This window comes from Micromys minutus, assembly GCF_963924665.1.
Source record: "Micromys minutus genome assembly, chromosome: 6".
NCBI classification, from domain to species: Eukaryota; Metazoa; Chordata; class Mammalia; order Rodentia; family Muridae; genus Micromys; species Micromys minutus.
In genome coordinates this window covers 12,236,562-12,261,597 of record NC_137975.1, presented here as the reverse complement: position 1 = coordinate 12,261,597, position 25,036 = coordinate 12,236,562, and the positions used below count along the sequence as shown (strand labels likewise).

At 36.8% G+C, this 25,036-nt stretch overlaps 1 protein-coding gene and 1 pseudogene across 5 annotated transcripts in view; one reads left to right on the top strand and one right to left on the bottom strand.

Moving 5' to 3' along the window:
* PTPN4 (protein tyrosine phosphatase non-receptor type 4) overlaps positions 1 to 25,036 on the top strand; it is a 153,233-nt gene that overhangs the window by 47,216 nt on the left and 80,981 nt on the right. For 3 of the 4 annotated variants that reach the window (XM_080918096.1, XM_080918093.1, XM_080918094.1), the window contains exons 3-8: positions 1,010 to 1,117; positions 16,409 to 16,451; positions 16,528 to 16,627; positions 20,192 to 20,236; positions 20,632 to 20,684; positions 20,972 to 21,092. In XM_080918096.1, the coding sequence (XP_080774222.1) occupies positions 1,010 to 1,117; positions 16,409 to 16,451; positions 16,528 to 16,627; positions 20,192 to 20,236; positions 20,632 to 20,684; positions 20,972 to 21,092 (470 nt within the window). The remainder of the gene's footprint in view (positions 1 to 1,009; positions 1,118 to 16,408; positions 16,452 to 16,527; positions 16,628 to 20,191; positions 20,237 to 20,631; positions 20,685 to 20,971; positions 21,093 to 25,036) is intronic. The other variant, XM_080918095.1, reaches the window with a different exon arrangement.
* Positions 3,656 to 4,512, bottom strand: LOC308421658 (small ribosomal subunit protein uS5-like; annotated as a pseudogene). The gene has a single exon. The product of its transcript is annotated as a small ribosomal subunit protein uS5-like (transcript).

Genomic DNA, 25,036 nt, shown 5'->3' with positions numbered 1-25,036 from the left:
ACTCTTAACATCCACATGCTGTGACATGTACATATGCAATTGTGTAGACAAATATAAAATATTATAAAAATATTGAGCACAGTAGATGAGTATTTCTGTATGCTACACACACTTTTCTCACTGTTTCCTAACAATATGTGTCATTTTACAGTTTTGTAATTAAAAAATATTTTTATCTTACTCAACTATTTCTTTTTCTTGTTGTTATTTACTCATGGCATGTCACTGTGATACTTCAGTTTAATTTCTATTATTATTAATGAACTAGTTAATTATTTTTGTTTCATCTATTATTTTTACTTATTAGTAAATTATTCAATCATGTTTTTTTGTGCCATATTTAGTAGTTGTGGGATATGGGAATAATAATGTCTACATTATTGAATTGGTAAGGCTAAAGTGAGACATTTTTAAAAATTCTGTAATTACAAAGTTATATTCTGACAAATCAAAGCCTTTCTCAAATATCTGCAAATTTTTTTTATCTTCTGCCTTTTATACAAAACTGCATTTAAACTGTAGTCAACTTTCTAATCGTATTTTAACAAAGATTGAAATGCATAGAAAGATAGCAGTGGCATATATACATATATACACAAACATAAGTTATTGTGGCAGCAATATAAAGTAAGGAAAATACCAGGATAATAGTCTATAGGATGCGTTTTTAATCAAAAGTTTCTCATCTTTTATATTTATTATTTTCTCTATAAACCCTTTCCTTTAAAAAAGTATGTCACATGAGAAGCTTTACTTTCAACCAAGTCATTGATATAAAAACAGTGGCCATTGTAGTATTTAAAAAAAAAAGAAAGAAGACAAATATGTGTGCATGGTTCCAAAGCATAAAGCAGCAGGTATGGTGAAGCACACTTTTAGTTCCAACACTCAGGAGGCATAGGCAGGTGGATCTCTGCGAATTTAAGGCCAGCTAGGGCTACTTAGTGAGATCCTGTCTCAAAATAAGACACAGCCTATTAAAGATGCTTTCGTATTATTTTTCTTACAGAAACATGATCAGGGACAAGTTCTGTTGGATATAGTCTTCAAGCATCTTGATTTGACTGAGCGAGACTATTTTGGTTTACAGTTGGCTGACGATTCCACAGATAACCCAGTAAGTTTAATTGGTTGCCTTTCATTTCCTTGTAGTTTTTCTGTGTTCATTATATAAAGCCCTTTTTGATTTAATGAGTTTCACTATTTTTAATTGAATAGTTAGACTCAATTCCTTTGCCTGATGTACTTTTCTTTGTATTTTAAGGCATTTTAGTCCATTCCTGTTAGTTATTTATAGCTAGATATCAACCTGTAAGTGTAGTACTAGTTTCATTTTATCTCAGACACCTAAAAAGTAAGACCAAGGCCTGTTGCTCTAAAGAGAGAATACCAAGCAGGAAGAATAAGGTGCCTTTATATTAGTGGTTCTCACCATGGGTAGGGACCCTGTTAGCAAACCTCTAGCTCCAAAGTATTAACAATTATAACAGTAGCAAAATTACAGTTATGAGGTAGCAATTAAAATAATTTTATGGTTTGGGGTCACAACATGTATTAAAGGGTCACAGAATTGGAAAAGTTGAGAACCATGGCTTTAAGGTCTATATAAGTATACTAAAATGAAATTGGGGTTGCTTGGTATAAATATTCTAACAAAAATCTTAATTTGTTAGTGGCAATTGTCAAAGAATATTTTGTGTTCTTTGAATATATTTATAATTTGAGTTATGTTGCTTGATAACTTACAAGAATAATTTATAAAGACATGAGATATTCTATTTCAGAGCTGCACAAATCTTAAGTTTTCAGCTCTTTGGTTTCTACCAATTCTCTACTACTCCCATTCATGGCTCTTCTTAGAAGCATGAGGTCAGAGAAATAGAAAAAAGATAGGGTGAATCATAGATATGTTTACTTTGACAATTAAGCATTATAAACTGAACTAAAACACACTTGTGAATCTAGATGAAGGATATGCTAACGCTTCTTAGCTGTATTCTTTGCAATTTTATGTGGTTAGATTCTGATAGAATTAACAAAAACATGCTATCATTTTGATAAACGTAACAAAATTCTGGTTTGTTTTGTTTTTTATTTCTCTGTTTCAAACACAAAATGTTGCTAAGTAGCTCACACTGGCCTCAGCCTCAGTTCTCAGCCTATCAGTGTTGAGATTATAGGTGTGTGCTATCACACCTGGGCAAAATGAGCATATTTTGAAAGAAACATTCTGTACTGTTTAGAGAAATTGTAGATGGGAGATAGGGTTCTCTGAATTAGTGTTTAATGTTCTATTTATTAGCTTGGAGAGCTGGCTCAGTTAGCTTCCTCCTTTTGCAGAGGAAATGTGTTTATTTCCCAGCGCCCGTGTGACAGCTCACCACCCCTGTACCTCTAGTTCTATGGGATCTAATGGCCTCTTCTGGCATCTGTGTGCTCTTACACACATGGTTCACATAGACTCATGTGGGCAAACATACATATGTGTAAAATAAATAAATTCCAAATTCTTTATAAGGCTGTTTAAATAGATTGGTTTTAGAATTTAAAATTTTCTTAAAAGAGGTACTGGAAAATTTTCAGTTTAATACTCATATTTTTAGGAGTCATTATATAAATCTAAGGAGGTAAGCCTGAGTTACTTCTGACATTAATAAAACTAAAAATTTGATCCTCCTAATTCCCTGTGTTCATTTTTTAAAATCTAACGCAGAACATTATATTTAAATATTCAGAAAGACCTGTCTAAATTTAAGGGAGAGTTTAAGTTCAGCTCTTATAGTGTCCCACTATTACTGTTTGTGTGTGTGTGTTGCATGTATATAAATGTGTGGGTGTGACGTGGGGTGTTTTTCTCTGTCATTCTCTACCTTGTTTTAAAATAGGATTTCTCACTGAACTGGAAGTCTGTTGTTTTGGTGAGGTTGGCTTACCAGCAAGCTTTCAGATCTTCCTGTCTCCATCCCCTAATGCCAGGGGTTATAGGCAGAAACAGCCATTCCTAGTTTTTATGTGGGTGCTAAGGGTTCAAACTCAGGTCTTCATGCTTGGACAGTAAGCGTTCTCACCCACTGAGCCATCTCCCCAACCCTCCTGATTGTCACAGTGAAATTATTTTAAGGCTTTTGAGGATAATTAGTATATTGAAAGAAAGGGATTCCATTTTTTAAAGAGAAAGGAATAGGAGTAATATTTATAAAGTATCTATTATAGATTTATTAATCAATGGTTTTACAATTGGCTCTTACTGTGAATAAAAGTATTAAGTTTTTAAATGAAAAATAAATGCTTACAAAAGTATAAAAATTTACTGAAAAATTGGTAAGTTAAATAACCAAGAAAGGATGTTAACTCCCTTCTATCTAACAAAGCCTATGCTTTCTTTTCAACTAAAGTTCTCTCAAGAAATAATAGGCCTAGTGATGGCTCCTCAGCTAATGGCACTTGGCATGTGAGCCTGCTGAACTGAATTTTATTCTTGGAACCTCTGTAAAAGGTAGAAGAGAGAACTGACTCACAGCACTGCCCTCTGACCTCCAAATGCATGTTACGGTGTTCATTCACCCATACACAGTAAGAGAGAAAAATTATGATAAGCATGTACATTTTTTTAAAAACAGACTTAGTTCATTTATTTTGTCTTTCATAAAAACCCTTATGTGGTAGCCACACCTGGAGCCTGGGTCCTCTGAACAGAGACTCTGGTGTGGGTTTTCACAAGATGATCAGTGAATTCCTGATAAGGAGACTTGATGAACACAGTTTCTTTCCAGAGGTCAGGGGTCAGGTAGCTGTAGGTCTTGGAGATGGCATCAAAGGTGGCCTTGGCAAAGTTGCCCAGGGTGGCAGTGCAGCCTCTGGATGAAGTGTAGCAGTCATCTATACCGGCCATCATCAGAAGCTTCTTGGGCACAGGAGCAGAGACAATGCCAGTGCCTCTGGGGGCAGGAATGAGACACACCAGCACAGAGCCACAGCGGCCTGTCACCTTGCATGGGACAGTGTGGGGCTTGCCAATCTTGTTCCCCCAGTAGCCTCTCCTCACAGGGACGATGGAAAGCTTGGCCAGGATAATGGCCCCTCGAATGGCAGTGGCAACCTCTTGGAGCACTTGGAGCACCAAGACCAATGTGACCATTGTAGCCCTAATAGCGACGAAAGCCTTGAACCTGGTCCGCTGGCCAGTCTGCTTCTGCACTGACATGATTTTCAGAACCTCATCCTTTAGAGATGCACCCAGGAAAAAGTCGATAATCTCAGACTCCTTAATGGGCAGGGAGAACAGGTAGATCTCCTCCAAAGACTTGATCTTCATGTCCTTAACCAGGTGGCCCAGCTTGGTGACAGGGATCCACTCCTTGTCTTCAGCTTTACCTCCACAAGCCTCGCGGCCTCGACCACGACCGCGGCCCCTAAGACCGCTGCTGAATCCTCCACGGAAGCTGCTGCGGCCTTCAGAGCCTGGGCCCTGGGTCCTCTGGGCCCTCCCGCTGCACCGGCGTCATCCGCCATTTGGTGTTTTCCCAAAGAAGAAGAAGCAACCATGTACATTTTAAGGGGAGGCAGGAACATGAAATGAATTACCATCATTGATCAAAAGGAATACAGAAAAACTACAAATTCCCATGTGTTTTTAGTTTTAAATCTAAAATATGTATGTTGTATGTACTATGTATATGTGCATATAGTTTATATATTATATATACATACACTAGTTTTTTAAGATAAAAGTTATTGTTGCCTTTAATTTAACTGAACTTATTAAAAATGAGGACATCTAAATCTTTTACTTTTGCTTTATAGCAAATACAAACCCTTACCTCACAGCCTCTTTAGCATCTTTCTTGCTTACATACAGATAAGCTTTGGGTTTTTAAAGTAACCTTAAACATTTACCACAGCTTTATCATTTGCCACAATATATTTGGTTTGTTTGTTTGATCTGTTTTGTTCTTTTGTCTTTTGTCTTTTTTTTTTTTTTTTCTATTTGTAGACCACGCTTGCTTAGAACACTGAATCTTGGCTCAGTTTCTACTGCTTGGTTACAGGTGTGCTCTACCACTGATGGAATGTAATGTACAATAATACTCTGCACTAGGTATATTTTATTGAGAGAAGCAATAAATTATATAATATTATGCATAATTTTAAAAGTAGTAAAGTTTCATTTATCATCATTGCTATTAAGGCTTAAAGTTTATGATTCTTGTACATTTCCCTCTTTTGTTTCTTTTCTACATTGAATTACAATGTCTGTCAGTAGAACAAAGATTAGATTGTAATTTCCTTCAGGTTCTCCTGAAAGTTTGCATTGTGGACACACCTTGTTGGTTCCTTTCTACTTTGTGATTTTCAAACTTTGGATTACATGAAAATTATACAGGAGGAGATACAGTACAGGTCACATAGAAGATGATTATTATTTTTACCGAATTGTGATTTGGCATAAGTGGTAAAATACTGGCTTTTATTTGAAATGTCAGTCAGTGTTTGGTTTTCTTTTGAAAGGCGTGTTTCTTCTGTCATACTTCAGACTGATTTCTGATTGCACACATTTCTTTGGTAGCCTGCTGAGTGTCCTTAGTAGTGATAGTGGGCTCTGTCTTAACCGTTTTTTGGAGAGAATGACAGAGGTACTCAAGAGTCAGGATATTTCAGAAAGAAACAGCAATTCAAAGTGATCCTACAAGAATGCTACATTTGAGGAATCTTATAGCCAGTGACATAAGATAACAGGTTAAAGACAGTTGGAAGGTTGTTAGAATCATGAAATCACTTTGAAAAGTAATAATTAGCTAAGAGTTGTGGCCCACAACTTAAATCTCAGCACTTGGGAGGACCTCTGAGTTTGAGACCAGCCTGGACTACAGAGTGAGTTCCAGGATGTCTAGGGCTACCCAGAGAACCCCTGTCTCAAGGGAAGAGAGAGATAATAATTGGGAGTGAAGAAAAGTGAGTGAGTGCTGGAGCTAAGTAGGAGATAAAGTCATAGATTGTGCTGAGGTGGCTATAGACAGCTGAGTGAAATGTCAGGGAAGAGACTTAAACCCACTCATTCCAGCAGCATTTTGTAAATTCTACGTGATTTTTCCACATAATTTACTTTGTGGTTGCTAAGTTTATAGTGATTTCCAGATTTTAAAACAACCTTATTCCTTTATATAAACCCCAGGGCATCCAATTAATTATGTCATAATCTTGTATTTTGTAGCTTGTTTTATTATTCCTAGTGTGCACTGGTCAGTTATTTCATGTAGGCACTTTTACTTTTTCCTCTTCAGTCTTTATTCTTTTGTTTGTTCATCGTTACTTCCCATTCATTGTTGTATAGCAGGGGGTCACTAGGACACGGCTTAACAGCAGTGACGAGGGAGTTTGTCCTTTTCCCCACCAACTATGCTGTGAGCCCTAGGTGTTTTGTTCTTTAAGCTAAATAAGCATATTTGAAGCATTTATATAAAATAAAATTTAATATCCATTCATGTGAGAAAACCAGTCAAAAGTACCCTTTTAGTATGAGAAAGAATGTTTCCTAAACACTGACTGATGCCTTAGGGAAATGAAAGGCTAGGATACATCTGCTACAATCAGTGAAGCAAATATTCCTAGTCAGACTGTTGGCAGAGATAAGAATTTCAAGGTGATGTACTCAGCTACCTGAGAAACCGAGCTAAATCACAACTCCAAGGACTATGAGTATTACGAAAGAGGTCAGGGTCAGCCTTGACGAGACACCCTCCCCCCATCTCAAAACTAAAAGTATAGAAAGGCTTGGAAGTATATTTCAGTGGTAATACACTAGCCTAACATATATAAAGCCTTAGGTTCAATTCTTAGAACCTCAGTATAAACTGATGATTGGTGATTATTATCAACTATTGTTAGTGATATAGTACAAAAGATAATTTCTTATAAACTGTCATTTATTCATATAGTTTCAGCACACAGGATGCCAAGGAGGAAGGATTGTGAATATTTTTTTTTGTGTGTGTGCACATAGTGTATAGTGGTCAGAGAACAACTTGGTAGTAGTTAGTTCTCTCCTTCCACTATTTGGGTCCCAGGGATCTACTTTGGTGGTGCCTTTATTAACTAAGCCATTTTTTATGCTGGGTCTTTACTCATTTTCTTAAAGTTTCCAGCTGGTTTTTGTTGCTGGTTTGGGTTTTTTGGTTTTTTTTTTTTTTTTTTTTTTTTTGCTTTTGTTGTTGTTGTTGCTGAGGCACTCTTGAATCTTTCTATACACACGTATATAACATCTCTCAGCAAAAGTGAATGTAATCTTGTAAATCTATGCTTTTTACTGATTTTTCCCTTTCAAAACTCACCTTCACTTACCTACAGTTCTGCCTTTCTGTCCTCTGACATCTCAAGCATATTGTCTGCCTCATAAACAGGGTTTGCTGTTGGCTTAAAAACAAAACAAAACCAAAAAACAAACAAAATACCCAAAAACTAGAAAAGTAAAACTCTCACTTGCTGTAGTTTTTCTGTTTTTCAAGAATAGATTTGCTTCTTTTTTCACCTTTTGCTACTTTAACAGCACGTGGTATATCTGTGCTGGTATGTGCATGCTATTAACAACATTCAGGAAATCTTAAGAGGGTTTAGTAGAAAAATCAAGCCTGAGTGAGGAAAACCTCCAGAAGGTGGAGAGAAGAGAAGGGACAATGATATTATTTGGAGAAGTTAATGGCCCAAAGCCTCCCAAGTTTGAAGAAACATCTTGGTGGTTAAAAATTGTTGGCAGATAGCGTGGTGGCAGCAGCATACACATTGAATGCCAGCACTTGGGAGGCAGAGACAAATGGATCTCTCTCAGTTTGAGGCCGACCTGGCCTAAGAAGCAAGTTTTAGGACAGCCTGTTTTACAGAGACCCTGTCTGGAAAAACAACTGTTGGCAAACAAAGAGAATCTTGAAAGAAGAGAGAAATGACTCAACAGGTGCCACGGATCTTCAGTGTAATATATAATCTTGGTAGAAAACTTGCAGGCCAGAGGCAGTGGAATAATATAGTTAAAATACTAGAAGAAAACCACAGTAACAGACAGGTTCTCTATCCAGAAAAGTTAATTCAAATGTGAGGGAATGGCAAGTGTGATTGATACCTGTTGTCTCAGAACTTGTGAGGCTGAGACTGGAGGATTAGGAGATAAAGCCAAGCTGACTACATAGTGAGATTTAGGCTCACAAAACAACCTGGAAGGTGCCAGGGTGGAGGTTAAGGCATTCTCATCTCAGGTAAATCATAGCTGAGGGAGTTCATTACCTCTAGACTTACCTTAAATGCTTAGGGTATACATCCTGCAAGTTGAAAAGGGAAGGACTAGACAGTACATTAGGGTCACAGTAGAAGTTTTCTCATGGGATTTGTTACTTTTGTATTGCTATGACAAAATAGCTGACAGAAACATTGAAGAAAACAGTCAGATTAGCTTACAGTCCACAAGGGGCTAGTTTATCATGACTGGGGCTAGTGGAACAGGGCAGAGCCGCTCACATCTCGGTGATCCAGGAACTAGATAATAAATACGGACATTAATACTTTTTTTTTTTTTGTGGATATTCTCTGTATTTACATTTCAGATGTTATCTCTTTCCCACAATCCAGTCCCCCTTCCCCTACCATTGCCTACATGAAGGTGCTCCCTCTCCCAGAAACCCTCTCCTACCTCAGTGCTTTGGCATTCCCCTACACTGGGAAAACGAGCATTAGCTGGACCAAAGGCCTCTCTTCCCATTGATCTCAGAAAATGCTATCCTCTGATACATGGGTCTCTACATCTGAACTCATTTGTTGGTGTTTTAGTCCCTGGAAGCTGTGGTGGGTTTGGTTAGTTGATCATTTTGTTCTTCCCAAGGGGTTGCAGACCCTTTCAGCTCCCTCATTGGGGTCTTCGTGTTCAGTCTGATGGTTAGATGCAAGCATCCTCCTCTGTACCAGTATGGCTCTGGTAGAGCCTCTGAGGAGGCATCGATATAAGGTTCTTGCCATGAAGCACTACTAGGCATCAGCAATAGTGCTTGGGTTTATTGGCTGCATATGGAGTGGATCCTCAGGTGAGATAGTTTCTGGATGATCTTTTCTCCAACCTCTGCTCCTCTATTTGTCCCTTTATTTCCTCCCATGAATGTTTTGTTCTTCCTTCTAAGAAGAACTGAGGCATTCACTTTCTGGCCTTCCTTTTTTTTGAGCTTCATAAGTTCTGTGGATGGTTTCTTGGGTATTCTGAGCTTTTTGGGTATCACATATAAGTGATACCATGACATAATACATGCCACGAGTGTTCATTGGTGACTAGGTTACCTCACTCAGGATGAAAGCTTCAAGTTTCATCCATTTGTCTAGGAATTTCATTAAGTCATTGTTTTTAATAGCTAAGTAGTACTCCATTGTGTATATGTACCACATTTTCTGTATCCATTCCTCTGTTGAAGGGCATATGGATTCTTTCCAGCTTCTGGCTATTATAGATAAGGCTGCTATGAACATGGTGGAGCATGTGTCCTTGTTAGATGTTGGAGCTTCTTTTGGGTATATGCCCAGAAGTGGAATAGCTGGGTCCTCAGGTAGTACTCTGTCCAATTTAATGAGGAACCACCAAACTAATTTCTACAGTGTTGTACCAGTTTACAATCCCCCCCAAGAGTGAAGGACTGTTACTCTTTGTCCACATCCTTGCTAGCATCTGCTGTCATCTGAGTTTTTGATCTTAGCCATTCTGACTGGTGTGAGGTGGAATCTTAGGGTTGTTTTGATTTGCATTTCCCTGATGACTAGGAATGTTGAGCATTTCTTTAGGTGCTTCTCGGCCATTCGATATTCCTCAGTTGAGAACTTTGTTTAGCTCTGTACTCCATTTTTAATAGGATTGTTTGATTCTCTAGAGTCTAATTTCTTGAGTTTTGTATATATTGCATACCATCCCTCTATCAGATGTAAGACTGGTAAAGATTTTTCCCCAATCTGTTGGTTGCTGTTTTGTCCTTTTGACAATGTCCTTTGCTTTACAGAAGCTTTGCCATTTCCTGAGGTTACATTTGTTGATTCTTGATCTTAGAACATAAGCCATTGGTGTTCTGTTCAGGAAAATTTCCCCTGTGTGTATGTGTTATAAGCTCTTCCCCACTCTCTGTTCTAATAGTTTCAGTGTACCTGGATTTGTGTGGAGGTCTTTGATCCACTTGGACTTGAGCTTTGTACAAGGAGATAGTAAAGGATCGATTTGCCTTCTTCTGCATGCTGACTGCCAGTTGAACCAACACCATTTGTTGAAGATACTGTCCTTTTTCCAATGAATGTTTTTAGCTCCTTTGTCAAAGATCAAGTGACCATAGGTGTATGGGTTCATTTCTGGGTCTTTGATTCTGTTCCATTGATCTACCTGCCTGTCTCTGTACCAATACCATGCAGTTTTTATCATAATTGATCTGTAATACAGCTTGAGGTCAGGGATGGTGATTCCCCTGGAAGCTTTTTTTTTTTAATTGTTGAGAATAGTTTTTGCTATCCTGGGTTTTTTATTATTCCAAAAGAATTTGAAAATTGCTCTTTTTAACTCTGTGAAGAATTGAGTTGGAATTTTGATGGGGATTGCATTGAATTTGTAGATTGCCTTAGGCAAGATGGCCATTTTTACTGTGTTGATCTTTCTAATCCATGAGCATGGGAGATCTTTCCACTTTCTGAGGTCTTCTTCAATTTTCCTTCTTCAGAGATTTGAAGTTCTTGTCATACAGATCTTTCACTTGCTTGGTTAGGGTCACACCAAGATATTTTATATTCCTTAGGACTATTTTGACGAATGTCAATTCTCTAGTTTCTTTCTCAGCCTGTTTATCCTTTGAGTAGAGGAAGGCTACTGATTTGTTTCAGTTAATTTTATATCCAGCCACTTTGCTGAAGTTGTTTATCAGCTGTAAAAGTTTTCTAGTGAAAATTTTGGGGTTACTTAAGTATACTGTCATGTCATCTGCAATTAGTGATGTTTTTACTTCTTCCTTTCCGATTTGTATTCCTTTGACCTCTTTTTGCTGTCTGATTGCTCTGGCTAGTACTTCCAGTACTGTATTAAATAGGTAGGGAGAGTGTGAGCAGCCTTGTCTAGTCCCTGATTTTAGTGGGATTACTTCAAGTTTCTTACCATTTAGTTTGCTGCTGGCTACTGGTTTGCTGTATAGTGCTTTTACTATGTTTAACTATGAGCCTTGAATTCCTGACCTTTCCAAGACTTTTAACATGAAGAGTGTTGAATTTTGTCAAATGCTTTCTCAGCATCTAGAGAGATGATCATGTATTTTTTTTTTTTGAGTTTGTTTATATAGTGGATTACATTGATGAATTTCCATGTATTGAACCGTCCTTGTATTTCTGGGATGAAGCCTACTTGATTATGGTGAACGATTGTTTTGATGTGTTCTTGGATTCGGTTTGCAAGAATTTTATTGAGTATTTTTGCATTAGTGTTCATGAGGGTAATTGGTCTGAAGTTCTCTTTCTTTGTAGGGTCTTTGTGGGGTTTAGGAATAAGCATAATTTTGGCTTCAAAGAATGAGTTGTGTAGTAATCCTTCTGTTTCTATTTTGTGGAATAGTTTGGGGAGTGTTGGTATTAGGTCTTCTATGAAGGTCTGATCGAATTCTGCACTAAACCCATCAGGTCCCTGGGCCTTTTCTGGTTGGAAGGCTTTTGATGACTGCTTCTATTTCTTTAGGAGTTAAGGGGCTGTTAAGGTGGTTTATCTGATCCTGATTTAACTTTGGTACCTGGTATCCGTCTAGAAAAGTTTCCATTTTCTCTAGATTTTACAGTTTTGTTGAATATAGGCTTTTGTAGTAGGATCTGATGATTTCTTGTATTTTCTCAGTTTCTGTTATGTCTCCCCCTTTATTTCTGATTTTGTTAATTTGGATACTCTCTCTGTGCCCTCTAGTTATTCTGGCTAAGGGGTTATCTATCTTGTTTATTTTCTCAAAGAACTAGCTCTTGATTTTGTTGTATAGTTTTTTTGTTTCTATTTTGTTAATTTCAGCTCTGAGTTTGATTATTTCCTGCCTTCTACTCCTCTTGGGCATATCTGCTTCACTTTGTTCTAGAGCTTTCAGCTGTGCTGTGAAGCTGCTAGTGTCTGCTTTCTCCAGTTTCTTTTTGGAGGCACTCAGAGCAATGAGTTTTCCTCTTAGCACTGCTTTCATTGTATCCCATAAGCTTGAGTGTGTCGTGTCTTCATTTTTGTTAAATTCTAAAAAGTCTTTGATTTCTTTCTTTATTTCTTCCTTGACCAAGCTATTGTTGAATAGAGCATTGTTCAGCTTCCATGTGTATGTGGGCTTTTTTTTTTCATTGTTATTGAAGACCAGCCTTAGTCCCTGGTGATCTGATAGAATGCATGGGATTATTTCAAAGTTCTTGTATCTGTTGAGGCCATTTTTTGCGATCGAATATATGGTCAATTTTGGAGAAGGTGCTGTGAGGTGCTGAGAAGGTATATTCTTTTGTTTTAGGATGAAATGTTTTGTAGATATATGTTAAATCCATTTGGTTCATAACTTCTGGTAGTTTCACTGTGTCTTTGTTCAGTTTCTGCTGCCATATTCTGTCCATTGAATAGAGTGGGATCATGCAGCCTTCCACTATTATTGTGTGTGGTCTAATATATGCTTTGAGTTTAGTAGAGTTTATTTTATGAATGTGGGTGCCCTTGTGTTTCGAGCATAGACGCTCAGGATTGAGTGTTTATCTTGTTAGAGTTTTTTTCCTTTGATGAATAAAAAGATGGACACTAGTTCTTAAAGCCAAGCAACAGAATAGCAATTGCTCAGCAGCTGTTGAGAGTCAGACTATGCATTCTGTCTTTACTCCAAAGATGTAAAGTATTAAAAAAAAAAAGGTACAGAGAGATTCACATAAAAAGTATTTAACAAAATAGGCTCCAACATTTGAGGAAAGTTAACACCATGAAGTAAGTTTACCTAAGTGAATAAACCATATTTTATATTGGAGAGAGCAACCTGTAAAGATGAACAAATTGTGCGAATCCTTGACTTAAATGATAAATTTAATTTTTACATAGGAATTGCATATAACAGGGTTTGTTGCATCAGTGAGTACACAAATGTTTAAATGGAAAACCTTTCAGTCCACACATAATGAGGACTGGAGAGTGATGTCACAGATACCTCGTGCAAAAGCTGAAGCCAGCAGTGCATGTTTATAAACTCAACAGCGAGGGAGCAGAGACAGGAAGAGCCTATGACTTACTGGCCTTTTTCAAAAAATAAAGTGGAGGGTCAGCAGTGTGGCTCAGTGGGTGAAGTTGCTTGCTGCCATACCTAATGACCTGAATTTGATCCCTGGGACCCACATGGTGGAAAGAGAGAAATGACTCCTACAAGTAGTTCTTTGACCTCAGTGACAACACAATGGCATACTTACGTGTACCCAATAAAATGTAATAGAAATTTTAAAGTAAGGTGTTGAATGTTTGAGAGGTGCACTGCGCATTGATTTCTGCCCAGCACATGCACCCATGTACCCACACACAGACTTTAAAGAACAACTTTGGAAATTATAGTTGCTGTAGTTAAAAAAATACTAGAACCCACTAGCTAAGATATAGTAGATGCTGTGGAAGTTAAGGTTTTAAACATAATAATAGTGCCAAGTTTGATCTGTCAGTCACATAAACTTTTTCTAGAATATGAGAATATATTGACCAGATTGGGGCAGAATTTGGTCCTTGATCAGTTCTCCTTCAAAGTAAAATATTCTGATATATTAAGTGGATGTGGGGATACAGCTTAGAAATAATATAATAGTAAGCACTGAGAAACTTAACCTGAAATTAATCCCTTAAAATCATATGGTGGGGGACTGAAGAGATGGCGCAGCAGTTAAGAGCATTGACTGCTCTTCCAGAGGTCCTGGGTTCAATTCCCAGCAACCACATGGTGGCTCACAACCATCTGAAATGAGATTTGATGCCCTCTTTTAGTGTGTCTGAAGACAGTGACAGTGTACTCTCACATACATAACATAAATAAATAAATCTTTAAAAAAAAATCACATTGTGGAGAGAGAGTAGATTCTCGAAAGTTGTTCTGACCTCCACGCATGTGCTGTGGCACAGGTGTATACCATCACAAATACACCCACAATAAGTAAATCTAAAAAAAACTAAAGAGCCGAGATCATGGGCACAGGCCTGGTGAGGTTGCACCGTGAGTAACCAGAGTGCAGAGAGTACTTGGCGGTGCTTGTGGAAAAGGTTCCTTTCCAGCCCACAGTAAGGCCCAGGCTTTTGTCAGAGGAAACCGGGACCTGCTTGGGAAAGGCAGTACTTGAAGATCAGCTCCACAGGCCCTTGTGGCAATTTTTGGTATTTAAAAATTATTATGTTTAATCTATACACACCAAGAAACTCTATTTCCATGTTACGTTTTGTTTTACATGTACTTTATGCTTATGGTAACTAGTAAGATTTCAATGCATACTATCAAACATTTAAAAAAATCAAGTACTGACAAAAATATATTCATATAGTTTTATGCCCAAATGCTTTTAAAAATCTGTACTTTTATCTTTCTTTTTTAAAAAATAAAGTTGTAAGGAAAAAAAGCAAATGGAACAAACAATTCAAAAAAATATTCACCCACAAAAAATTGTATACAGCAACAAGAAAAGACCAACATTAATAAAGAAACAGAATGACAGTAAGTTCACCACCATGAAATAAATAGCATTTAAATATATAATGATATTCAATCTTGATCACAATTTAGTTCAAAATCAATGTATGTTGGGCTTTGTTTCTGAGACAGAGTGTCAGCTAAAGCTGGCTTTGAACTTATAAACGTCCTGCCAGAGCCTCCAAAGTGTAGGAATACAAGCATGTGGCGCCTCACCTCTGTACCAGCAAAATAAGCTTTTTAAAATTAGTGCATCCTGATGAGAGAACAGTGGTATATAACTGTGCCTTAGTTTTGTTTCTGTTTGTTTTGTTAAACTCCACCAACAAAAGCAATTTAAGGAGAAAAGGCTTGTTTTAGCTCACAGATCAAGGTCTAATAAAAGTCCACAACAGAAGGGATATCACTGCTGCAGGAGCTTGAAGCGGCAAGCTATTTATATCACATCCAGGGTTAAGAGCAAACAGCAATAAAATTTGTGTTTCTGTTTGTGCTCCGCTCACTATCTCCTGGGTTCAGGACCCAGAGAATTATGCTGTCCTTTTTAAGACTCTTTCTTCCCATATCAGTTAACATATTCTAGAAAAATCTTACACAGATCCGCCCACAGGCCAACTTAGACAGTCCCTCATTGGGATGCCTTTCCCAGGTGATTCTAGATCGTATCAAGTTAACTAAAACTAACCAACACAAACTGCATTTTATTGCTGATTAATATTTCAATCCATAGATGTGTTTCTTTTGGATGGTTGTGTTATTCTGTTCTTTATGAATAATAGTGCTATAAACATCTAAGTACAAGTTTTTGTGTATATAAATGTTTTCAAGCCTTGGGTACATTTTGAAATCAAGTACTATAAACTCTATTTTACTTTGTGTGCATACTTGTATATGCAGGTGTGCACACGTGGTCACATGGATGTGGGTATCTCTGTGTGTCTGCTTGAGCATGTGTGCTAAACAGGAGTATGTATGTATGTATGTATGTATGTATGTATGTATGTATGTATGTATGTATGTATGTGAAGACTAGAGGGCAATCTTGAATACTGTTCCTCGGCAGCCATGCACCTTTTTTGAGACTGAGTCTCTTATAAGGAAATTTTTGATTCAATGATCTTTGTACTGTGAACACTGTCATTTAACAGCCCACACTACATATGCCCTAAGTCCTGTCTCACTGATGTCATTCATGAGTGTTAAATTTCTCAGTGCTTACTATTACTTTATTTCTAAGATGTGCCCCCACATTTACTTTATATATCAGAATATTTTACTTTGAAGGAGAACTGATCAAGGACATCAGGCTTTGGGTAGATGAATCTCACTTTTAGATAATCATTAAATTCGTTTATGACTGTGTTAGTTCATTGTAATCCAACACTCTGAGCAAAAGTAACTTGGGACAAAGGTGTCTTACAGGTTGCAGTCTAGCAGGGGATATCAAGGTAGGAGAGTGACACAGAAACCCTCAAGAAATTTTGCATCCTGGCTTGCTCCCATATTCATTCTTGATGACCTTTCTAATGCAGCCCAGATGGACCTGCCTAGGAATAGTACTGCCCTTTACATCACTAGCCGTCAAGAAACATCATTCCAATTTAATGTTTTTACATGAAACCTTTTCAACCATGCAGTCTTCAAGTGGGACAGATTTGCAATAACTGATATGCTATTTCTTCAGGGGAAAAAAAAATCTCTCTTTCTTTATTTTTCAGAGGTGGCTGGATCCAAACAAACCAATAAGGAAGCAGCTAAAGAGTGAGCATACTGTTTACTTGATATTTTACAAACATACCTCATAAAGATAATGGTCTAATATAATTTGATTAATTAGAGTTGTTTTTGTTATTTCTAGGAGGATCACCTTACAATTTGAACTTTAGAGTCAAATTCTTTGTAAGTGACCCCAACAAGTTACAAGAAGAGTATACAAGGTTGGTTTATGGAACTGTTTCTTTTGAAAACATTGTCAGAGATCTAAAATGAAAAATTAAAATTATCTAGGCAAAAATAAATGATCATGCTAAAAATTTGAACTTCCAAACCAGTATTTAGAAAGCCTATAAATGTTCCAAGGTCACTTATCCTGCCCTACTGAAATTAAATGAAGACATGAGATGGCAATGGATTGTATCCAAGGCGTGTTGCATAGTGAGAGTTTCTGCTACGTGTATATTTTTTTCACGCAAAAGCATATTCTTGTTTTTTTATTTCTTTTCACTAAGGGAGACATAAAATTTCTAAAATATTCATATACCTGTCTTTTACAGGATGTATTTTTAAGTCCAAAGAAAATAGACTGAACTTTATAAAAGATGTTGCAGGGATAAAGCACATTTTGGGCATCTATGTGCCCACTTTACTGCACGTTCTAAGTCTAAGCTTGTCACTTCTACTTGAGAAAGTATCAAGAATGATCCACACAAATATTTCAGCAGTGTCCTTGAGAATTAGGTAAAATGTTTAGGGTAGAAGTAAGAAAGATAATGGCACTCATTACAGTAAAACTGCGTAAGTGCATATTACTGTAAATGGTGAAATGCTGGATTAGTCATTTCAGTGAGAAGAATTAGAACACTATCCCCCCCCCCCCCCCCGTACACTTCCCAGATATAAGAGCATAGGTAGTAATTCAACTCAGTCATAAAACCTTCCACCTACAATCTGTCCTGCCTGCAAGATGAGCTGGGACAGAGGTAGCACAGCTCTTGTGGGAGTGGCCAACCCATGAGTGGTTCAGTTTAGGCTACAGATGGCCTATCAGAATTACTGTAGTGATGCAATAGTATGGAGCACCAGAAAAATAATGCTTTTGAATTAGTGATATTAGTGACAATTTCTCAGTATCTGTAGAGTTCTTAATACTAAATGAAGCTTTAAAAAAAAACCAAAACAACAACAAAACAACAGCAACAGAGCCCTTTCATTTTTTTTCTCATGTGTTAAAATTCTGACTGCAGTTTCCCTTCCCTTCACTATTCCCAGTCTCTGCTCTTCCCCAAATCAACTCCTTCTCTGCTTCCCTACAGGGGCCATGTTTATTGCTTCAGTTTCTGTGAGCTCCCATGAGCCCTGATAATTGATTCTGTGTGCTGTGTTCTTATGGTGTCCCCTGACTCCTACAATCCTTCCTTCTCCTCTTCTGCAGGGTTCCCCTGGCTCTGCCTAGGGTCTGGATGTGGGTCTCTGCATCTGCTCCCATCAGTTGCTGGATGATGCACCTCTGATGACGGTTGGGCTAGACTATGAGGACCGCAGAATATAATTAGGGATCATGGGCTGTCCTTCTGGCTTCTGGCCAACCAGGCAATGCCAGGCATGGGGCTCGCTCTTGTGGTATGGGCTTAAACTGGACCCCTCATGTACTGGTCACTCCCACAAATGCTGCGCCCCAGCACATCTTGTAGGCGTGACATATTAGGTCAAAGGTTTCATGGTTGGGTTGATGTTGAAAACAGTTCTTGAAAATGTTTTCTGTTTGTTGATGCTTTTTTGATGATAAGAAGACCTTGGAGTAAAGGTGCCATGTTGGACAGCTGGAATTATTTACAACTACTAATAAATGTATACTAGTAAATGTATAATTTACTATTATAGGTCTTAGGTTTTTTTGTTGCTTTATTCCCCCTTTACAACCATACTTTATTTTGTCTCACAATACAATTTACTATTTAAATTTAGTAAGTATGTTGATGTTAAATATTTAAAGTAATCTTTTATCATTATAAGTAATCCTCACTATACTGAAATTTTTCCTAATTTTGTAAGACTCCAAGGAAATTAGTCAGAATTAATGAAAAAATTTAATTATAAAACACTAGAAATCACTTTTCATTTCCAGCTATCTATCTAAAAACCACAATTAAAACATCAATTTTAAATTAGATTTCTAAAATTTTTTAATATTTGATATTTGTTAATATAAACAATTAAATACTGCCAGTTATATTGTCTTAGTTTTTTCTTAAGTTGCTTTGACCAGAAACAATGGAAGAGGGCTCATTTTGACTTGAGTTTAGGATTGGTTACAGCCCATCATGATAGGGTAGGCATGGCAGCAGGAGCTCGAAGCAGCTTGTGTTATTACATCCTTTGGCAGAAAGCAGACAGAGAAGAGAAAGTAGGGCTGGGCTATCAAACCTCATGGCCTGCCTTTACTAGCAAGGATGTACCTCTTTAAGACTCCACCACCTTCCACAAGAGTAGCACTAGCTGGATACCAGTGTTCAAACACCTGAGCCTGTGGGGGCGTTTCACACTCAAACCATAGCCAGGTTCAGTACTCAGTTCACACAGATAGCATATACTAGAAACAGTAGGTATATTCCCTGATAATTCAAGTCAGAACTTGAAGAAAGTAAAAATACGTAAGCCGTTGGAGAATTAACTTGTGCTTAAACTGTTAGTGTAAGAGACCATTTTTGTTTTTATTAGATATATTGTTTAATTTCAAATTTATGTTTTGTAAGTATTCCTTTTGTTAAATTGTGACACATTACTACATTTCATTTAATCAGTATACTATACAAAAGTATTTATTAGGACAGCTAGATATTCTGATGTGTCTGTTTGCCTAAATTGTGATGCAGTGTGATTCAAATGAGTGCAGACATATATACATTCCTCAGGTAATTGTAGTATTATAGTAAGGGAGCTATGTTTGCATTTGATTATGAGATCAAATAGACTTAAAAGAATAGTACTGTCCTGAATGAAGTAAATAATATTTATGTTGAGTTTTGACTTTTTAAAAGCTGATTGAAGTTTATATAAATTCCTTTTCAGTATTTAATGTCATGACATTTGTTTCCAGCACAGTGATTTTTTTCTCTGGTATTGACTAGCTTACCCACTATCAGGGACAGAAGGGCAGTGCCGTCTTGTAAGCAACCTCAGCAGTGTGTCATGTTCATTTTAAACGAAGGTGATTGTTTAAACACTTTAATACCAGAGCGATAATAGAAGACAGTTTGATTAATTTTCTGATGGAAGAGCTTTCTTAACTCCAGTGGAAGAAGATAGTTGGTTTTCTGCAGGAAGCTTGAGACTAAAATGACCTGCACATAGGCCTGTCCTTGTCCTGACTTCCTATTTCCACAGAAAGGATGCTTTTCTTTCACTGGTGTCTAGTGTGCTCTCTTGCTCCTGTGTTATTGATCTTAAAGTGTCTGTGCTCCCAGTTTTTCTTGCATGGACCAGTATTCAGACTGTTGCTCCTAAGTCTTCTCCCTGGCAACAGAGAGCTTAGAAATCTTGCATAGTTTTATAATAGAAGCAAGATACTCAAAATGGAAAGTTTTATATATGAACAAATTTTAAAGACTTATAATCAATTCACAAAATCCTGTTTTTCTAGCACTTTTGCTAATGTGTACATATGCTGAGTTTATATGTGCTAATGTGTAGATAACAAAAGGAAATATTTAAATTTAATTTTGTTGGTGTAAGTATAGAGTATCAATTCAACTTGATTCTACTAATTTTTTTTTTATTTCAAGGTATCAGTATTTTTTGCAAATTAAGCAAGACATTCTTACTGGAAGGTAAGTGCTTTTTAAGGGTTTTCTTATAGTTTGAAAATATTTTAAATTCTGTAATTGATGACTCATGACTGATTGCTGTAAATAAGTTTAAAAATTGTTATAGCTAGTATTAGTTCCTTTTATCATCCTTTTTTTTTTTTTTTTTTTTTTGGGTGGGGTTCTTTTGTTTGTTTGAGACATTGTCCTATTATGTAACCTTGACTGGCTTCAGACTGGCGGTCATTTCAACTTTATGAGTGATGAAATAATGGACATGCCATAAAACCCAGCTTAGTTAATTTAATTGTGGTTAAAATGAATGCATATAGAAACTTCTAATGTTAGTAGTATAATGAACTACAGCACATTTGAAATTATATTTATCCTTGGGTTATATATTTTTTTTGTCTTATTAGATTATCCTGTCCTTGTAACACTGCTGCCCTTTTAGCTTCATTTGCTGTTCAGTGTAAGTATCAGCCTACTTGAAATCAAGTTGCATATGGTTTTATAGCTGTATTAATAACACATTGCAGGAGTTCTTTAGATGTGTAGGAAGTAGGAGATATTGAGGTAATTCAATGAATGCCTAGGTGGCAATTATTTTTACGTGAATGATTGCAACTTGTTTACTGTAATGCTAGAAACACATCTATTTCATAATTATATATGAATTACTGACATTGCTGATTTTACTGTAATTAAAGTGTTAAAGTACAATATTTTCTTTTTCTTTTTCTTTTTTTTTTTTATTAGCTGAACTTGGAGATTACAATCAGTCAGAAAACTTGGCAGGCTACCTCTCAGACTATTCTTTCATTCCTAATCAACCTCAAGATTTTGAGAAAGAAATTGCAAAGTTACATCAGCAGCATATGTAAGCATTTGTTTAATTTCCTGTTTATTTGGTAAGCTTTATGGGCAACTAAGGTGATTTGATAGACATGGCTCCCCATACACTTCAGTGTTAAATGCTTGGCCCATAGGGAATGGCACTAATAGCAGGTGTGGCCTTGTAGGAGGAAGGGTGTCAGTGTGGAGGTGGGCTTTGAGGTCTCCTAATTCAAGCTATATACCCAGTGCAGCACACAGTCTCCTTTGTCTGCTTGAGGATCAGGATGTGTGGAACTCTTGGCTCTTCCAGCACCATGTCTGTCTGCAAACTGCCATGCTTCCCACATAACAGAAACTGTAAGCTAGCTTCAATGAAATGTTTTCCTTTGTAAGAGTTGCTATAGTCTCATAACAGCAATGAAACTTACCTAAGTCAGAAAACTTTCTAGAGGAAAGAATGACTCACAACATTCTCAATTTTATTGTTGTATTTGATACAAGAAATAATTGGATGATTTATATTAAAAGCATTTCATTGTTTATTTCACCATATATATTCTCCTTGTTTTCATTTCTGTAACAACCATAAATTATATGTAAACAGTTTATGTTGTATTAAATATTTAATCTCAATCGGAAGTTTCTATTCCTGCTTAGATCATTCAGTTCCCAGATAAAGGAGACACAACTTTTATAATTATAATGAGCATTTTAATGCACCAGAGCTGGGTAGATATCTACTCTCTAAGCTATTATTTCTGCTTTTCTGTCAATAATCCCAAGTTATAACTTGCTATTTTCTATCTGGGGTGTTCTTAACTCCGTTTGGCCAGTTCTCATGGCCATGTTTTCATGACTCACCTAACCCATAGCATCCTGTCTCTCCACCTTCTTTTCCCTCTTCCTCCTCATGGTCCTCCTCAGACCCTTAGCCCAGGAACTGAAACCTTACCTACTTCTCTTCTGCCCAGCTATAGCATCTTTATTCAAACAATAGTTTTAAATTAAGGAGCAAGGTTATATAGCATCACATATCTTATGTGAAGATTCTCTTGTCCCTAAGGCAACCCGGGACAGTATTTAGGATTATAATGCATAACAATAGGCCAAACCTCAACAATGCCCCTTTATTATCTAAATAAAAGGCTCTTTTATAATAATAAAAAATATATAACATGAGCAATTATGAAACAGCTATGGAAATTATTACATAAGTGACACATTCAAAAGTCCAGTTTGTTTGTTTTCAGCAACTTAAGAGAAAGTATTGTTATTATCTATCCTATTTTGGTGAGTGTAGAGTTTTGTCTCCAAATAATTTTTTTATTCTAATTTGCATTATTAACTTAAAATATCTTTTTAGATCTAAAATATCTTTCTAAATGCTAAACAACGTTAGTTTAATTGTGAGACTGTAATTATCCAGTCTTTGACCCCATCAGAGACTTGAGAAAGAATAAATATTACAAAAAGTGCACAAATGCAGCTTCCAAAGTTAAAGAAATGACAGTGACAGTTGGCTACCTAGACAGTCCCCAAAACAGTGTGGTATCTATCTTCAGCCCTCTGGCCCAGAATATCTGATTGGCCTTTTGTGAAGCAGGTATTATAAAGGACTTGCTTTTCCTTTCTTGGCTAAGCTTGGCAGTCAAATTCTCCACATCTGATTTTTGTTTCTGGACAGCTTTCTATCTGCAGATGAAATTAGGGCATCTTCTTTCCCCAGTGGCTAGCATGCCATAATTGCAGTAAATCCATGTGGAGGCTTCTGAAGCTGATCATCCTTTCCCAAGGTGAATGGGCTACTGCCAGGAGTTGACATGTCTCAATTTCAAAAAAAGATTTTAAATAATATTATGTTTAAATGCCATATTCTGTGAGCTTCTGAGATTTTTGAAGACCATCTGTCTATAGTGTAGCCAAATAAACAAACATTATCTATCTCCAGCTAGCTATTTTGTATCAGTATTACAAAGATTTATACCAATAAAAACTTAAACTTTTATCAATATACAAAATTCTGTACCAATGTAACAAAGTATAACCTCAGTTAGCATCAAAATATAAAGATTTCCACCAATGTAAGATTATGGTTATAAAATATCTTTTGCTTTAAGAGTAAATTCAATAATCTACCCCTATTTGTCTAAGTTTTTACATTTCTATCTACTCCCTTTTCCCTCTCAACTCCTTTCTCTTACCTAAGGAAGAAAGATAGAAAAGAAAAGAAAAGAAAGAGGAATCCCTGAATCTAGCCTTCTATTTAGATTTCTCCCTGTCCAAGACCATAATTATTCGTAAATCTTCCCCTAAATATTAGCACATCTATAACTCATGAAATGACCAAAATCATACACTGCAACTTAAGGGACTGGACAACAGTCTTCTTATAATTGCTTCCTGCTGAATTGAGGTGAAGATTTCCTTTTTAGTAGCCCTAGAAAATTAGAAAAATTGTTTAATCAAAAGAAAGCTTACTGGCATTATCTCTTGTTCAGTCTCTGTGTGTTGATTAAGTGAAGTCTTGAATGGATTAGTCTGAAAGGCTGGATAAACAGAGATATCTGGACTAGCAGTTCTTTATGAAGCTGTTCTAGAAGCGAGTCTCTGGAAACAGCATCACTTTAAGGCAGGATCAGAGCTGACAATAGCAGGTCTTTGCATCTCAACATCCTTGAAGGTGAATACTGTCAGGGATGCTATGATGGATTGTGTGTGATTGGCCCAGGGAGTGGCACTGTTGGGAGGTGTGGCCTTGTTGGAGTAGGTGTGGCCTTGTTACCCTTGTCCTAGCTGTCTGGGAGTTAATATTTTTCTAGCAGCCTTTAGATAAAGGTGTAGAACTCTTAGCTTCTCCTGTAGCCTGCTTGGTCGCTGCCATATTCCTGCCTTGATGATAATGGACTGAACCTCTGAACCTGTAAGCCAGCCCCAATTAAATGTTGGTCATGGTATCTATTCATAGCAGTAAACCCTAAGTAAGACAGATGCTTTCCTGATCTTTCATTCTGCAATATATAAACCTTACAAGTAATACATAGCTCTACAAAGACATTTGTATGGAATGTGCAGGGAACATACTCAATTAAAGATGATTTTCTGCTACTTGTCTGAACAGGTGAAGGATAACTGTCTTTTCTTAGAAGTTACTTTGATCATATAGCCAAACAGCAATATAAATCTCCATTTTTGCCATAAAAGGATGGTATGTAATAAGTCATGACAACTCTGTAGCCAACAAGATTAATTCGCTATGTATAGCTGAACTTCTGGCAGGAGATATTTTCCTATCTAGTCAGTTTCAGACCTGTCTACAACTGGAGAGATCAGCAAAAATATCATGTTTTTTGGTCTTAATTTTCTCCTTTCTGCTGTCAAGATATTCAGGGGGTCTCTCTTTATCAAATCTGAACCTTACTATTTTTGAAGGAATCCAAAGCCCTTTCTTCTTTCCTGCTAATACAAATACAGACCTCTCTTCCAACATAGCATGTTCTTTTTCTTCCAGTCTAAAGTCATTAAAAAGCATAGATTGACCCAATTTGTCAGGTCCTTTTCTACCTAGGTCTGCTCTATTTTGGCCTCTTTCAAAGAGGAATTACAATATCATTATAACCATTGGACATATAACTACCGTCATTTGATAATTTAAAACAATTTAGACATTTAAAAATATTATTATTCATCAAGACAGGGTTTCTCTGTGTAGCTTGAGGTGACTTGTGTTTGCTCTGTAGATTAGGCTGGTCTTGAACTGACAAGGGACCTATTTGTTCCTGCCTTTGTCTCCCAAGTATTGAAATCAAAGGCTGGGATTATTTATGTATTTGTTATCTATGTATCCATGAAAACATGTCAATTCCCACTTCTTCCTTCCTTCTTTGGAGATTAATATCTATGTGGGTAAATATATTTATATTCCCCTTTCACTTTATATAAATTCAACGTCTTTCTCTATATTCAAATTTGTTTAAATTTTCTTCCTTT